This window comes from Myodes glareolus, chromosome 17 (assembly GCF_982192425.1).
Source record: "Myodes glareolus chromosome 17, mMyoGla1.1, whole genome shotgun sequence".
NCBI lineage: Eukaryota > Metazoa > Chordata > Mammalia > Rodentia > Cricetidae > Myodes > Myodes glareolus.
In genome coordinates this window covers 41,504-58,257 of record NC_142042.1, presented here as the reverse complement: position 1 = coordinate 58,257, position 16,754 = coordinate 41,504, and the positions used below count along the sequence as shown (strand labels likewise).

Genomic DNA, 16,754 nt, shown 5'->3' with positions numbered 1-16,754 from the left:
CTTAGCTGTGGATCTCTCCATCTGCTTCCATCAGTTACTGGATGAAGATTGATCGCATGTAGAAATAAACTAAACAATATAGCTACATGTGTTCGCTCATTGCTCACTTCATCTTCTTTTACTTGTAATAGAAGTGTGTTTGTATCAAACCATTTATAAAACCTTGAAAACTTCACTCCAAATATAGTAAAGCTATTGCTAATTCAGAATGAGTTCTTCCAAAATTTTTATTACATTTATTTGTGTGTTTTATTACATTTATATGTGTGTATCACATATGCCATAGGAGTCAATTTTCTCCTTCTACCATGTGAATTGCAGGGATAAAATTCAGATCATCAGCCTCAGTGACAAATACATTTATCAGCTGAGCCATATCTCTGGCTCCTGAATACATCTTTAATTCAGTTAAAGCTCAAAGACTCATATTCAAGGAAAGGGTTAGGGTTTGGGTTAGACTTGACTCTGCTTTTGGCTAATGTTCTTGTGTGATCATTATACTTCCTGGTTCCTCCAGACCCTCAGCAATGTGCTGTTTTTACATGGCCTACTGAATTTCTTGACTGAGAGAATAAGGGAACCCTCATCTACTAGTGGAGTCTCCAGTAATATGTACCTTGTTCTCAGGAACGTGAAAGGGAAGAGTACTCCCATTCCTGAGACCTATTCTGCCATTTTGCAAAGCTGCAGTCCTCTCATGCCCACTTTGGGACCACAGCCCTCCTCAATGACTTAACTGCAGAACTCCTCCCATTTGAATTCTAGAGAAATTAATCCTCAAGATGGCTGTTCTTTGCCTGAATTTAATTTTATACGTGTTTGGTGTTGCACGTTTTAAAGTAGTAGAAGATATCTTATGAGAGAATTTGAAGATTTTCTTTGCAAATAATGATTAGTTTTTCATTATCACATTATTGGGCTCCAGCGAGCTTTTTATATTAGTTGCAGTAGTCAGAGGGGTGGATTCAACTCTAAAGAGGTGTGATGTCTTTGAATTCCATCAGCAACATACATTCCTCCTGCTTCTTTTTTTCTCTTTTTTATTTTTTAAAGGTTTATTTCCAGATACTTAAGGCATTTTCCTTCATAACTCTGTTTTCTTGGTATTGATAATATAGTCATCAGAGGATTTATTTTCTAATGTCACAACAATGAGCTTACCGGAAAGAAAATCCATTGGGTAACTTTTGAAATGGACCTCAGCATTAGGTAAAAGGGATGTTTTTAAAACTTCCATTATATTTGTTGGAAGATCTTCCATTTAATCCCTATGAAATATATGTGGGGAATCTTGCTAGGATTTTGAAACTCTGAGACCAGGAATGAAAGGCACATAGGAAGCTGTTAGAATGTGGTGACCCTGAGGCTTTGTAACAGGGACTGAGGGTCAGTCTTTAATGCCTGCTATTTTAATGATCTGAGTCACAGCAATGAAGAAATATTATACCACAGTTTGGTCTTTCAGTCCTGTTCCTTCTAGAAGAGAGAGGTGTTTAGTTTAGAGGTGGTGTTAGCAAGGGACAGAAAAGAAGTACAGTGCACAGAAGGTCACCGACTTTCACTGAAGGAACACCCAGAGACCTGATTCAGGCAAAGATATATGCAATAAACTCCCAGAGACCCAGATCCCCAGTTCTTTTTTTGGTGTGTGATCACTTCAGTTTATGGCTTAGACAGCTGTAAGGAAATGTTTCTTGTAAGAGAGCCTGTGTTGGGAGTTTGGAAATCTTGTTGTTAGTGGAATGGTGGTTGTCAAAACTACTGGGTATAACGAGATTTGTCCTCACTTGACTGCAGGGGTATAAATGGGTCTCTATACAGAAGGAATCTATTGTCATGTAAAATAAGGAAATAAGCCTACCAGGAAATAAGCATTTACAGATATAAGTTCAATCTATGGGTTCTTAAGTAAGTAAATTCCTAGCAACATGAATACCACAGAACAAATAAAAGAGTGCACTAAGCCATTGTTTTCTTAGAAAGACTCAGCTCCTATGTATTCTTAATTATTGAAGCATCTCATTTATAAGATTTTTCTGAAAAAAATTACATATTCTGTCTACTATAAGTTATACATTACCATGTTTATGATATACATGGCATTTACAGTTTCTTCATACACCCCACCCCCAGATTTGAATGTATAGGCTTGTGTATATATGTTCTTTGAACAATGGTCAATGAAGTGAGCTTCCAAGGTAGTTGTTTGATCTGCTGCTTTTAGAGATCAACCCTGCTTAAGATAATGTCCTGCCCCTTGTGTTGTATAGTCACTAAGAAGACTTTCTGTATTTGGACCAATGACTATGACTTTCTAGTTGAGCAATCTCAGGCAAGGTATGGAAATACTGTCTCCTGTCTTAGTTAATTTATGTTGCTGTGATCAAGGCAACTTTTAAATAAAACAACTTATTTAAAAATACTTATTTTTAAATTAAACAACTTATTAGGGTTGACAGTTTCAGAAGGTGAGTCCATGGCCATCCTGGAAGGGAGCATGACAGCAAGCAGAAAGGCTTGGCACTGGAGCAGGAGCTGAGAGCTTACATCCTGATCCACAAAGTACAAGATGTAATGAATACTTACCATGTATTGATTTTTTTCTCACTTTACATAAAATTATTGTGATTTATTATAGACTGTAATATTTTCTTTACTTTTAAGATACATCCTCCGTCCCTTCATTCATCACTCTTCTACCTCTCCCTGTTCACCCTCTTTTTCCTTATTACCCTCCCTCACTACTCTTTCCTTGCTCTTAATCATCAAATAGTACTGTTCATGATAGGGTCCCCTACAACTTCTGGCCTAGGATTTCTATCACATCTGGTATCTTCCCCAACTCCTTACATAGTGATGTATTTTCTGCAACCTTTAATCTCACCAGCTAATGGTATTGATCTCTCTGGAGCTTCCCTCATCTGGACATCATCAGCCTCTTCTATAGAAAAAGATGTTTCACTTTGAGAAACTCTTTTTCTTCAAAGCCCAGGTTATAATTATCAGCTGATAGTATTCCCTGTTTACCCACTAAAAGGCCTTATCCCCCACTTCTGAATACCAGTTAAGAATTTTCTCTCCCCCACACAAACTAACAAGCCCGACCTCCAGAGCCCACGTATTATCTTGAAATCCAATAGTCTCACCACTCAGAGCCTGTTTTTAGTCTTCTTCTCCTTTTTTAAAATTTAATAGATACATGCTTTGTTTTTATTTTCAATAACATGGGATACAAAAAGAGACTGTATAAGAGATATTCCTATGCCTGAAGACAGAGGATGAATGTGAGAGCCTGGAGAAAACTAATCCACTAGGATGGAAAACACAGTGACTAGGAGAGTCTGCTTCAATTAGAAAAAAAAATCAGTCAATGTTAGTTCATGTGAAACAGGCCAGTGGCCAGTGAGCAATGCAGGGAACTCATCAAGTGAGCATAACTGTTGTAAATAAAAATGCCCCATGTTCCCTGAAATAATCGTAAGAGGCAATCATGAAAAGGTCTTCAAAGGAAAAATGAATATATTTCTTTTTCCTGTGTTACAGTAAAATATTTTCATAGCTGTTTACTCACTTGAAAACTTTGCAGGATGCTGATATTTGAATGTGCAAAGTGTTATATGACCACATCAATATAAACAATGTAACTTCTGTGCCCACTTTATTCATGGGTTATTACCATACTGAAAACATTCTTCTAAACAAATTGTTAAGATTCAAGGTCCATCCCAGATAATTATTTGGAGCCTATGCCATGCCTAACTCATTAGTCTCCTCCATTATGAGCAGGACCAACATCCATTAAAATTCATCCTCAGTCGATAGTGATTCATAGACTACCCTGCTGAACTCCTGTGTTCAGTCCTAGCTGTACTTTCTGCATCTCTATGTTTCCAGAGACATTCTTGTAGCATTTCTGTATCAATGATTATCAGTTGAGTACTGTGTGAGTACCAGGCTTGCAGGTATTTCCTTAGACAATTCAATCATGCAAACTCTGTCAAGAATTAATCGAAATATGAGTTCTATAGAAGGAGAAAAGCTCAAGAAGCCTCAATTTTAGACAAAGAACTACAGGCAACTAGGAAATGCAAAAAGCAGAAGAAATAGTGTAATCCCTAGAAGGGCAAATAAATTGGTTACCTAATACCAAATGGTCAGCCCAGAAAACATATACATACAAGTAATATGAATTAAGACCAAGTAAATGTGTTTACACATTTAATTACACACACACACACACACACACACTAACATTTAAATGAAAAAGAGGCTGTGAATTTGAAAGACATTGGGTGTGGGACTGTACATGGTATAGTATAGAAGAAGGAAAAGAGAAGGTTGAAATTATTTAAGTAGTATATTATAATCACAATAATTAAATTCTTTAAAAATTCCAATGTAACTCTTCAGAAGAATTGAAAAAATACCAGTTATAATAAGTTAAAATTTAAAATGTCAATTCTGAATTTTCTTAGTTTATGTCCCAAAATGTAACCTCTTACATGCCCTTTCCTTAGTTGAAGGCCCATTACCCCAAAGCTACTTTGTCCTGTCTTGCCTATATTTTAATGAGCCCAGCCTTTCCTGTTACCTGGACTAGTCCAGAAGCACAAATTTCTGGAACTCTCTTAAAGCTCTTTTCCTACCATCATATTCATTGAACATAAGTCTGTTCCACAGGGTATAATTATTATAAAGTGGGCACAATTTTTATTTTAATGTTATGCTGGCATTTGGAAACATTGCTAAAAAATCATAAATAGCTTGAATGCTGACACATGATCTAAAATAAGTAATGGTTTTAAACTCTTTGTCAAAACCATCACCTGGACATTTCATAAAATGAGTTATTTTACAAAATGAGTAAGAGTTTATGGTGGTTTTGTTGTATGAGTCACAAAAAGATAGAATAACATTGGTAAGTCTATAACTGGATTTCCTGGTTTCCAGACTCTCCAAGTTTTTCAAAACAAAAAAATATATAGTTAACATCTTACAAGGCTTAGGGCCCCAATAGGTCATGGGAAATACAAAGAAAGGCCTGAATGATCACAGACCCACTATATCATAAACAGGAGCCAAGCTCAAACTTTTTGTTAAAGTCATTAATGTTCCAACCCAGCTTGCCATCTTTAATTTAGAAGTGGCTCATAGATAAGGTTTATATAACCCAGACTCATTAAGCTGTCAAAAAAGCATGTACACATTACTTTCTCTTATCCACATTTAAAATATCCTATAGCAAGCCAGAGTGTTTGAAATCATTTAAGTGAGCTCAGTGCTTGTACAAATTATGAGTCATTCAGTTCAACAGCTCTGTAGTAGTTAATGCAAACCACATATCTTCAAAGCACTCTGAAAACAGTTACCAAGTCATCTCAAACTGAAGCAGTTTCTGAACATGTCTTACAAAATCACAAAGCGTATGGAAGCTTCCTAATTACCTTTAAGAATAGTTTCCCTAGAATGACATTTTATAAATAAATACAATACATTGTTAGTATCTGCCATTTAATTACTAGAAATTACATATATATTCAGTTCTCATCTATAGCCTTCAAGTTTTAAGGAAACTGAATTCCAAAAACTTTACTCTTTCCTTACTGAGTAAATGTGTACTTTTATTTACTGTACACACATGGTACATCAAGCACCAAAGATGTTGCAACTGTAGCAAGTAAGTTAGAAATGGTTTCTGCCTCAGGAAGCTTTTGTTTATATAGGGAGATGGCAGTGAAGAAATTGTAGTTGTAGATGGAGTCAAACACAATCCCTTAAATGAAGAATAAGTGTACTTCCATTTCTAAGAAGAAACATTCTCAAAGTTATACCAATGTATATTCAAAATAAGAGTCACTGAATTTTCACCTGACACTAGTCAGGAGACCTTAATTTACATAGATTTTGTTCACATTAAAATGTGGACTCTTATAAAATGTGAAACCTTTAACATTTCCATTTGAAGAAGAGCTCTGACTTTCATGGTGATGGATTTCTATTTTGGTATTATGCTTCTCTGTTTCACTTGAATGCCTTTCTTTTTATCTATAGGTGACGGAAGGACATTGGAAATGGGGTGGTGTCACAGTTCAAGTGAACAGTGCTTTCTTCACTGGTATCTATGGAATGTGGAACCTGTATGTCTTTGCTTTGATGTTTTTGTATGCGCCATCCCATAAAAACTATGGGGAAGACCAGTCTAATGGTGAGTCTCTGTCTTTTTATTACAAATTTATTCAGGATAGAATAGACCTTTGTATCTTCAAGATTTAGATAGCTAAAACACTATGTTCATCAATTAAACTTTCCTCCAGATGTCTTTCTAATATAGGCATAGAGTAAGTGAGCACTCAGGATTCAAGAAACATAAAACAGAAATTTAACACAAGGTAGATAGCTCTTGAAATAGCCATTTTTTATTCTCCAAAATATGTTAAGAATGTTTCACACAAAATATATTGAAGATATTTATAAAATATATTCCAGTTACAATAATAAATAATCAAATTTTTTTTCTCACTTTTCCTTGAGTAAAATGGACTCTTGAAAAGTGTGTCACATGTATTTCTCCAATCATGGAGGTCAAATATTGAGGTATTAGGTAAAGGTACTTGGAATTTGATTTCTTTTCCCTGATTCTCTACATGTGGTTTTAACTCTCTCTCATTCTCTCTCTCTCTCTCTCTCTCTCTCTCTCTCTCTCTCTCTCTCTCTGTGTGTGTGTGTGTGTGTGTGTGTGTGTGTGTGTGTGTGAGAGAGAGAGAGAGAGAGAGAGAGAGAGAGAGAGAGAGAGAGAGGATCAATCCAGGATCTCATATATGCTTAGCAAGTATTCTCCCATTGATTTATATTGCCATGTTTTCAAGAAATTTTTTCTCAAACCAATTTCTTTTCTGTTTTCAAATTTCTGTTTTCTAGTGCTGAGAATGCTACCTTTTCCTACCTTGTAATCACAGAAACCCAAGGCATCCAAATCTAATTGTATTTCTCCTATCTGGTAATGTCAGAGAAAAAGAAATGGAGAAGTTGTTGTGTCTCTGCACTAGCCATCATAAAAGGAAATGATTGTCCCTTCCCAATGCTGGCCATATGTAACAGATAGATAATGAATAGCTAGTTTAATAGTTCTTCTTTTGTTATACCTCCAGTTGTACTCTTTTTTTCTCTTTTTCACACCTGCTTTACCTTAACTTCATCCTCATTATTAGGGTAACATAAAACATGACATTTTTCTAAAATTAGTACTCTAAATGCCTTGATACAGAGATGAACTCCCAGCCATCTCTTTGCATTAAGAGTTGGCCTCACTTTTCAGTACTCAGTATGTGTGTGTGGTGAAAGAGTGGGTTCTACCTTCCTTCATCAGAGCCTGTTGAAACCCTATCCTCTTTGGGGTGCAGTCTATGTATTGTCTCCTCTTAGAAAACTATATCTGATCACCCACATTAGAACACAAAATTATGCTAAATGGTCCAATATTTCTGTGGGCTGGTGGCATGTTTTTAGTAGTCAGGCAAGTTGAACCAGATTGATAAGCATCAATAAAATTTTCACTGCAAGTTACTTTCATACCTTTTATAACTTTACATTTATTGTGACCAGGGAAATGACTCAAATGCTGAAGAACTTGACATATAAGCATAGGGACCTGACTTGATTGTGGATCATCAACATGCTTGTGAAACTAGTCATGGTAGTACATTATTTGTAACCTAGACAATGGGGTAAGGAAAGTTGGGGAGAAGATAAAGACAAGCATGTACTTGGGACTTGCTGACCACTCAGGCTGACAAAAACAGTGAGTTGCAAGTACATTGAAAAATCCTCTCTCAAAAAATAAGGTGAAAATCTATTTAAGAAGATACCTGACAACTATATGATTTTCAAATGCACACAGACATTTGTCCATGCACCTTATTCATATCCACAAACAAATATAAACACATACATACTATAAATTGTTTGCATGGTTATAGATATGGATCTATTTTCATTCTTCTACATGTTAGTATTCAATTATTCCAGTATCATTTGTTAAATATGCTTTCTTTTTTCCATTTGATATTTTTTGCTTCTTTGTCAAAAATCAGGTGTTTGAAGGTGTGTTGATCAATATCTGGGTCTTTCTTCGATTTGGTATAAAGTGTCCTTCTCTATCTCTTTTGATTGATTTTAGTTTGAAGTCTATCTGATTAGATTTTAGGATAGCTATACCCACTTGTTTCTTAGGGCCATTTGATTGGAAAATCTTTTCCCAACCCTTTACTCCAAAGAAATGTCTGCCTTTGAGGTTGAGGTGTGTTTCTTGTATGCAGCAGAGTGATGGATCCTGTTTTCATATCCATTCTGTTTTCCTGTGTCTTTTTATATGTGAATTGAGTCCATTGGTAGTATGAGATTAATGATCATTGATTGTCAATTCCTTTTATACTTTGGTGGTAGTGTTTATGTTTTTCCCTTCTTTGGGTTTTGCTGGTGTGAAGTATGAGGTTTTCTATTAGTTGTGTTTTCATGGGTGCAGCTAACTTCCTCTTGTTGGAGTTTTCCTTCTAGTACTGTCTGTAAAGATAAATTTGTTGATAGATATTGTTTAAATCTGGTTTTCTCTTGGAATTTCTTGTTTTCTCTGTCTGTTATTATTGAAAGCTTTATTGAGTATAATAGTTTGACCTTACAACTGTGATCTCTTAGTGTCTGTAACAATCTGGCTTTCAGAGATACCATTGAGAAGTCAGGTATAATTCTTTTAGGTCTGCCTTTGTATGTTACTTGGCCTTTTTCTTTTATGGCTCTTATTCTTTCTTTAGTTTGTATGTTTTGTATTTTGATTTTTATATGGTAAGGGGACTTTTAAGTCCAGCCTAATTGGTATTCTGTAAGCTTCTTATATCTTCATAGGCATAGCCTTCTTTAGGTTAGGCAAGTTTTCTTCTATGATTTTGTGGAAAATAGTTTCTGTGCCTTTGAGCTGGAGTTCTTCTCTTTCTTCTATCCCTATTATTCTTAGGTTTGATATTTTCATGGTGTCCCAGATTTCCTGAATGTTTTGTGTAAGGATTTGTTGGATGTAACATTTTCTTTGACTGATGAATCTATTTCCTCTAGAGTACATTCAACTCCTGAGATTCTCTCCCATCTCTTATAATCTGTTAATTATGCTTGTATCTGTAGTTCCTGTTCGTTTACCCAGATTTTTCATTTCAAAAATTACTTTGGTTTGTGTTTCCTTTATTGTCTCTATTTCAATTTTTAAGTTTGAACTGTTTGCTTCGCCTGTTTAATTTTTTTCCTTCACTTCCCTTAAGAGATTTATTGCTTTCTTCCATTTTTTTTGTTTGTCTTTTCCCCCTTTTCTTTAAGGGAACTTATTGTTTTTCTGTTTAAAGGTCTCTATAATCTTCATTAAGTTATATTTAAGGACATTTTATTCTGCTTCTTCTGGGTTATGATGTTCAGATCTTCCTTTTTTAGGACCACTAGGTTCATGTGTTGCCATATTGCTTTTTAGGTTGTTGGATGTGTTCTTGCATTGGTACCTACCCATCTCTTCTTCCAATGGGTACAGGTAGGGCCTGTGTTTCAGGGGATCTGTCTTCCTCCAATTGGTACAGGTTATGCCTGTGATTTAGGTGATCGCTCTTCTTCCTGGTGCTGGCACTACCATACTTTTGGTAATTGCTGATGCAGCTCTGGGGGTCTCTCCTCCAGGTGCAGTCTGGGCCAAGGTTCAGGTGGTCTTAGGTACAGTGGAGGATGGTTGCAGGTGTGGGGAGGCTGCTCTGGGGTCTCTGAGGTTTGGTGTTTGGGAGTGAAGAAAGAGATGTGCCTCCAGACCCTAGGCCCTGGATAACTAGGTCTTCCAGACAGGAATCCAGATATTCACTTCTTCAGAAGCAATCAGGATCAAGGTTCTGCTGGTCACAGATGTGGTGGAAATGATTGTGGGTGTGGGGAGGTTGCTCCCAGTTCTTTGGGGCTTCTTATTTATTTTAATCTTTCATCTTATTTCTTGACATTTTTGGAACCAAGAGATCTTGTCATTCCCAGTTTTTAGTCTATCTCTGGCCATGGGTTGCCTTCTTCCTGCCTTTCTATAGGGCTTGGGACCTAGGCATTTGTCAGCCTCTCTTCCACTGATTGTTCATGTGTTACAGTATGTAGCAAAGTGGGACATGCAGCTTCTTAAACAACCAGTCCCCATACTGTCAGCACAGTGGTGCTCTGGATTATAGGCAAGACTATCAATTTTATTTTATGATCCTCCTGTGTTACTTTAATAGAAACTACATGGCCTTGCCTTGACTTAAATTTGAGAGTTTTTCTCTTCCAAGGAAATAGCACATAAAACAATTGTTATGTTCTCTAAGTGTTGTTATAAATATGCTAACAACTTCTCTTAATGAGCATTGACTACATGAACCCTTCTGGTTTTTGTTGGACAATCTGTTATCCTCTGAACTGCTTTTATCTATTGTAAACAAGCTCTTCAAGTTCCACACTATCAGATTCTGTGTTTCTTTCTTATGCTAGCAAGGAGAACAGAAGGGTACCTCTTGTCATTATGGGGTAATGTCTGTTACAGATAAGAATGTGTCTATCCACAACACTACTAAGTATGTGACTTTCAAAGCAATGACTAGTTTCTTACCCTGTATAGTAGTTTAAAATCTCACAATTGAGAAATGTTACAATAATGTCCTCACCAAAAACTTTTTGTGGAAGACAGATTGAAGAAGGCTCAAATCCTAGTTCACAATATTGGGACATATCCTCATTTTTTTCTAAATGTATGTTTGGAACATATATACCCTTGCATTATTACTTTGACTGTGAAAGTCCACTAACATTTTGTGACCAGATTTTAAAGATGCTAAATATCTTAATGTTTCCTTGTAGTAAAGTAGCATAATGCCCCCAAACAGCACATTAAAAGCAGTCTTAAGCACTTTTTACAAACTTTGGGGGGACTTTATGTTAATCATAAACACAGAAGCCATACACTTGAATAGATCTCTGCATATTTTAATTTCACAGTACCTCTCAAGCCCTAGCAACTTGTACCCTGTACTCTTCTGTGTGGCATCATGACCTCACTCAGTATTAGAATGGTCTCTCTACATTGGACTTCCTGATCACCTTTCTTCTTTTATAGTTCCCTTTTAACCCTTTATCTTCCATCATACAACATGGTAGGTCCTATGAATTCTGGAACTTTAGGCAAGACTCCCAAAACTTTTTTGAAAGGCCTAATTTGTAATATTCCAGAAAAAAATACAAATGAAGTCAGGAAGATATATTGTATTTTGAAATTTCCTCAGTGTCTGACTGACATATAATTTCCACAGTCCTTTTTCCCTTTTCTGGGGTGTTTTCAGTGTTAAGATGGCATAACAAATAGACCTAGGCTCTTTGAACCCTGTCCCACCAAAGCTATCTTCACTCTGGAGTGATTCTTATCCTGAGGTACACCTGTTCTCTCCAGTGGAGGATTTGTCCCTAAAATCCAGGAAAAAGTGACAGTGTGGGATGCTAAGCTCATGCTAGCGGGGCTGAGGTAAAAAGGAGTTGGGGTAGGCAAATATTGATGAGTAATTGATGAGCATGTACTACCTAGAAGATGTTCTAGGTATTTGATTTATTTACAAAAGAAAAAATAGAAAAAACCCCATATTCATTATTGTATTTTTAAGTATTATCTTACCACCATCATCCTATTAACACCTATTAAAAACATCCTATTTTAACATCCTATTAAAAATGTAAGAAAAACATAATGTTAACAGTAATATTTTATATTGAATCAATTTAGAACTACAAATATTGCATTCTTGTTTTTTTCTATTCTGCTGTGAACTGGAAATTTTCTTCTAAGGAATAATCACTTAAATTTTTCTTTGAAGGTGAACAGTAAAAAGAGTTATATGGGACCCAGGAAAATTTCACAGGAAATGATGGAGTCAGTTATGACTATGTGGAGAAATTACAAGGTTTGAAGACAGTCACAGATGGCTCAGGATCTTGACTCCAGCATAGACAATATTTGACCTTGAGAAACAAATATGAGTTCACAGTATTGGAACTCTCTAGTAGTAATCTTGAGCAACGATGTGTTAGTTGACCTTGATGATTATAAGGATATAATTATAGGATCCTTTTCAATGTTAGAAGACCTTTGTTCTCACAAAGAATCTGAAAACACTCAGAATGGCCACAGCATTTTCCCTTAATTCTCCATCTGCCTCCAATAGTGTTTTTAGAGGGTTCCTTTTTGTATTGTGTGGTAAAAGACTTTGAGAACCCAGAAGCTAAGACAGAGATAGACTAACAGATGGAGAAAGACTTTGGCAGAAATAGGGGTTAATGGAGTTTGGAGCCAAATAAAGGAATCCTTACTCCCCCTCTGCTACTGGCATATTCCCAATGCTGTACCCTAATGGGAAAAATTGCTCTGCAAGATGCAAGAATCATAGATTTTGCTGTACAGATTTTCACTGTGAATCTTCATCTAGCACATTAGTTTTACAAATAGTGCTTCATTATCCTCCCCTCTTACAAGAAAATACAGGGCATGCTAAGCTTCCAACAGTGCATATTGCAAATACATATAGACCACAGCTTCCTTGTTGCTTCTCAGATTTATATGCTAAAAACATATTGAATATTAAAACAAAATTATTATTCTAAAATTCCCTCCATATTATTTGATTTTATATTTATTATCTATAAGTATGAACATTTTAACTATATATTCATAACACATTGCACTTTAAACTTCGTACTTCACTGGTGGTCTTGTCATTTGGAAACTGTAAAATTGAAGAAGAGATGATAGAACCTGAAGGTCAAGAGCATAGAACCTGGTTCATATTGCTATAGTTTGTATCTGAATCTAATATTACTATGAGTCAGTTTGGGCAGGTTACTAACCCTTTGCTTTTTCATCATCAGAATGGAAATGATGTGACTGTTAGCAGAATGCTTTGTGGATTTCTGCATGACGGTTTGTATAACACCTAAACTTGTGTCAGAACCAGGAGTACTAGTGCATACCTGTAATCACTGTAATTCAGAGGCATGAGCAGTAGAATCTTGAGTTTGAGCCCAGCCTTGACTAAATAGTTAAATCCTGTCTCCAAAAAAGAAAGGAAAGAAGAGAAAAAGAAGGGGCAGGGAAAGTTGTCAGGCATTGATACGTACTATAACATAAATGCCTATTTTTAATTTTTTGCTTATTTGTTTTAACTTTTTATTTTTAAGTGAAAGTATTTTGGCTATTTCTTTATGAAACCTTCAACATCATACACATTTTCTAGGAGAAAGGAATCCATTAGGTAAACAGTATTCTTTTAATGGTCAGAATTGTCTTTGAAATTCTGGTCAATGGAACACATACGTCATCAGAAACTGGCTTTGATATGATGGCTCAGCCTAAACATACAAATCCATAAATTGCTCTTTGAATAGAAGTGTGAGGTTTCTGCTTTCCCTGAACAACTGAGTCATGGGCTAGAATGCATGCTTGTGTGTGTGTGTGTGTGTGCGTGTGCACGTGCATGCACATGAGAATGATGTGAGAATGATGACATACATGTGACGTGAAAGCAAAAGAGGGCTATTTGAGTTGAGGTAGGTGAAGTTCATGACTAGAAAGAATGTGCTTTTTATAAAAAGTAGTGGTTGTTCTTTACTTGATGTAGATTTGGCAACTTCTCTCAAGCTTTGTTATGCATTTTTTTCTCCTGCCCAGAAGTAGAATTTAATGAAAGTGCTAGAGGCTTATTTATTTAGATTGTTCTTTGCCTAAGTCTTGAGAGCTTGTATTTGATGATGCAATAGATTATAGTATACCATACTGAAAATGAAGCTATAATGAAAAGCAAATACCACATGGTATCCTTGAACAAACATATCATCTAAACAATCTAGTTCCTAAGGTGGATGACATGTGGGATTCTAAGACTTTCAATCCCAGGACAGTATCTAAGGAGCTCTTGGTTGATCTCTCCCTAGGATAGTATCCAAAGGACTTTCATAGGTCTCTTAATGTTCTGGATAGTGTCTAAGAGATTGTCAGGTAACTAACTCTCTGTCCCAACCCTAAGTCTGAGTTTAATTATATTCTGAAATTAAGAAAATGCTAAGTTTCAGAAAAAAATACTATAGTTATATAATATGAAAATCATGTGCATGCTCCTGCATACATGCCCACATTTCATGTTCTGTTTTCCTTTTCTCTTATCTACAAATGTATGTACCTCTCAGAGTAAAACTGACCATTGATTCTGGGTGTATTCTACTCCCTTCTCACTACTTTGCTACTTTATTCATATAATTGAATATTGGCTAGCAGACTCTTAAGTGTTTAGCATTACTTTTTTTACTAATTAAGGAAGGCCATGCTATTTCATTTTTGTCTTGGTATCTACACAGTCCTGAGGGGCATGAGAAAATTTGGCACACATATTTGGTTCTTTGTTTCTGAAGAAGAAAGTACATAATTGCTGTTGATATATTTTAGCTTAGCCTAGTACCTGACTAGGGTAGGCTGTTCTTGTTTGTAGGATGTAACTGTAGGTTTCTTTCCCAATCACCATTTCATGCATAATCATTCTGAGGCTTACTATTAGTTACAAACTGTTTGGCCTATTATCTCATTCTTATTATTAACTAACTCTTACAACTTAAATTATCCTATTTTTATTATTTTATATTTTACTACAAGGCTCATGGCTTGTTACTTCAAATCTTGCTTCTCTGGCACCTGCTGGCATTTCTCAGACTCTGCCTTCCTTTTCCAAATCCAAATCTTTGTTTGTATTTTCCACCTGCCTCTATTCTGCCTGGCTATTAGTCAAATCAGCTTCGTTACTAACCAATGGTAATAAAATGTATTCACAGCATACAGGAGGGCATCCCACATCAGTAGGAGACATAGTCATTGTATATGCTATCATCAATAGCTGATTTGTGCCTCCTCAACTTTGCATATCTGCTGTGAGGTACGTTTTACTGACTTAGCCCACTGCATTGACCTCAGAGTCAGGAGCACCTTATCAGGACTCACTGCTATGCTTTTATGTATCTGTCCCTCCAGGGGGTGGGACTTGGTTCCCTTGCTTCTCTTCCCAGGTTCCCCGCCTATTTAGCTGACATGATCATAATTGACTGAACCTTAGCCTGCTATTATGAGTATTAAATAAGATTGAATAATACATATTCATAACACCATTAAGTACAAGGTAAGCTTTCATTAAATGCTGATAATAAATGATATCAGCAGTGGTTTAACTCATATATCATTAATGACCTTTCTGAGGACAAAATGTGACATTAAAAAAATTAATAAATTCTAAGCAAAAATGTTGAGAGATCCTATCAGGGTAGAATGTGAAGTGCCTCTCTTTCATCCTTGGATAAGTATAACACCAAATACTTTCTTTCAGGTGACCTGGGTGTCCACAATGGAGAAGAACTGCAGCTCACCACCACAATCACCCACGTGGATGGACCGACTGAGATCTACAAGTTGACCCGTAAAGAAGCACAGGAATAGGACGCTATGGTGCTGCACTGGGCTGGAATTGTTCCTCTATCCAGCCTCTTCCCTAGAGTGGAGTGCCTACTATATATGCAGAGTTTAGTGTAAAGTGGATGCCTAGTGCTTCTTAGGTATGGTTTCTTAGACCAGTGAGTGGACATTTGGCAAATAACTTCGGACAGTGACTTTTGCAAAACTTCTGCTACAAATATGCCATCTGTGATAACAAAAACTGGTATGACACATTTTTTGTGGTCATTGTTAATTAGTGACATAACAACATCTGTAGCAGGTGGGTTAGTAACACTCATATGGAAGGGTATATTCTTTGGGATGGTTTGGGCCAATGGGATCTATTTGAGTAGATTATGACTTTTTATTTCCTGTTTTTGATTCTGGAATATGTTTAAACATTGTTTGTAGTACAACATTTGCTTATGTGTTAGTCTTTTCACCCTCCTCCATGGACATTTCTTTTTATTTTATTTATATCACCAAGTATCCAACTGAGTTATTATTTAAGTTGTCATTACAAATCTTCCAATTTTTTTTGGTTTTATTTTTAGTGTCTTACTACAAAATAATCAAATTTCATGAGAAGTTCTATCATTCTGGAGGGATTTCAGCTTTGAAACCAAATCTGTGTATCTGGTACAAATATGTCTCTTTGTTAGATGTGGATTTTGAGAAATATTTGCTAAACTACCCAAGTAGGATTTCTGTTATTAAACAACTCTTGGGTCATAAAAGTGTTTTTTTTAACTACTTGCTTAAATTGTGTTTTCTATTGATAAAATGTTTCAAACAACCTCCAAAACTGTAAATCCAATCATTTGAATAAAACGAATGTAAATATGCTCTCCTTGTTGCCACAACAACGTTCAGGCATGCAGATTTAAATTTGCCTGGATCATAGAGTAGCTTGCTGCTGGCAGAAATATTCTGACTATCTATTCCTGGAGGTGAGTCAATACCTTCTGTAGCAGGTATTAAGACTTTCTAGGCAATCATAGTAAAGAATATGTGGAGTATCAGATGCTTTAGACTGTGCACACAGATCTTATTTTTGTAATCCACTACTAACCTGATATTGGTTTTGTTTGTTTGTGCTTTTTTTTAATGATAAAGAAGCTACATGGCATAGCAGATAGAACACTAGATCCTGAATTTAGAAGGTGGTTTTCTATCAAAGGTCTCTCATACACTAGTCACGTGA

General features: G+C 36.0%; 1 protein-coding gene across 2 annotated transcripts in view; it reads left to right on the top strand.

Annotated features, from left to right (window-relative positions):
* The window catches only part of Wls (Wnt ligand secretion mediator), an 87,495-nt gene extending 71,100 nt beyond the window's left edge, over positions 1–16,395 (top strand). For both annotated transcript variants that reach the window (XM_085677484.2, XM_048453492.3), the window contains 2 exons: positions 6,052–6,205; positions 15,444–16,395. In XM_085677484.2, the coding sequence (XP_085533610.1) occupies positions 6,052–6,205; positions 15,444–15,553 (264 nt within the window). In that variant the 3' untranslated portion in view covers positions 15,554–16,395. The remainder of the gene's footprint in view (positions 1–6,051; positions 6,206–15,443) is intronic.
* Positions 16,396–16,754: the final 359 nt, after the last annotated feature.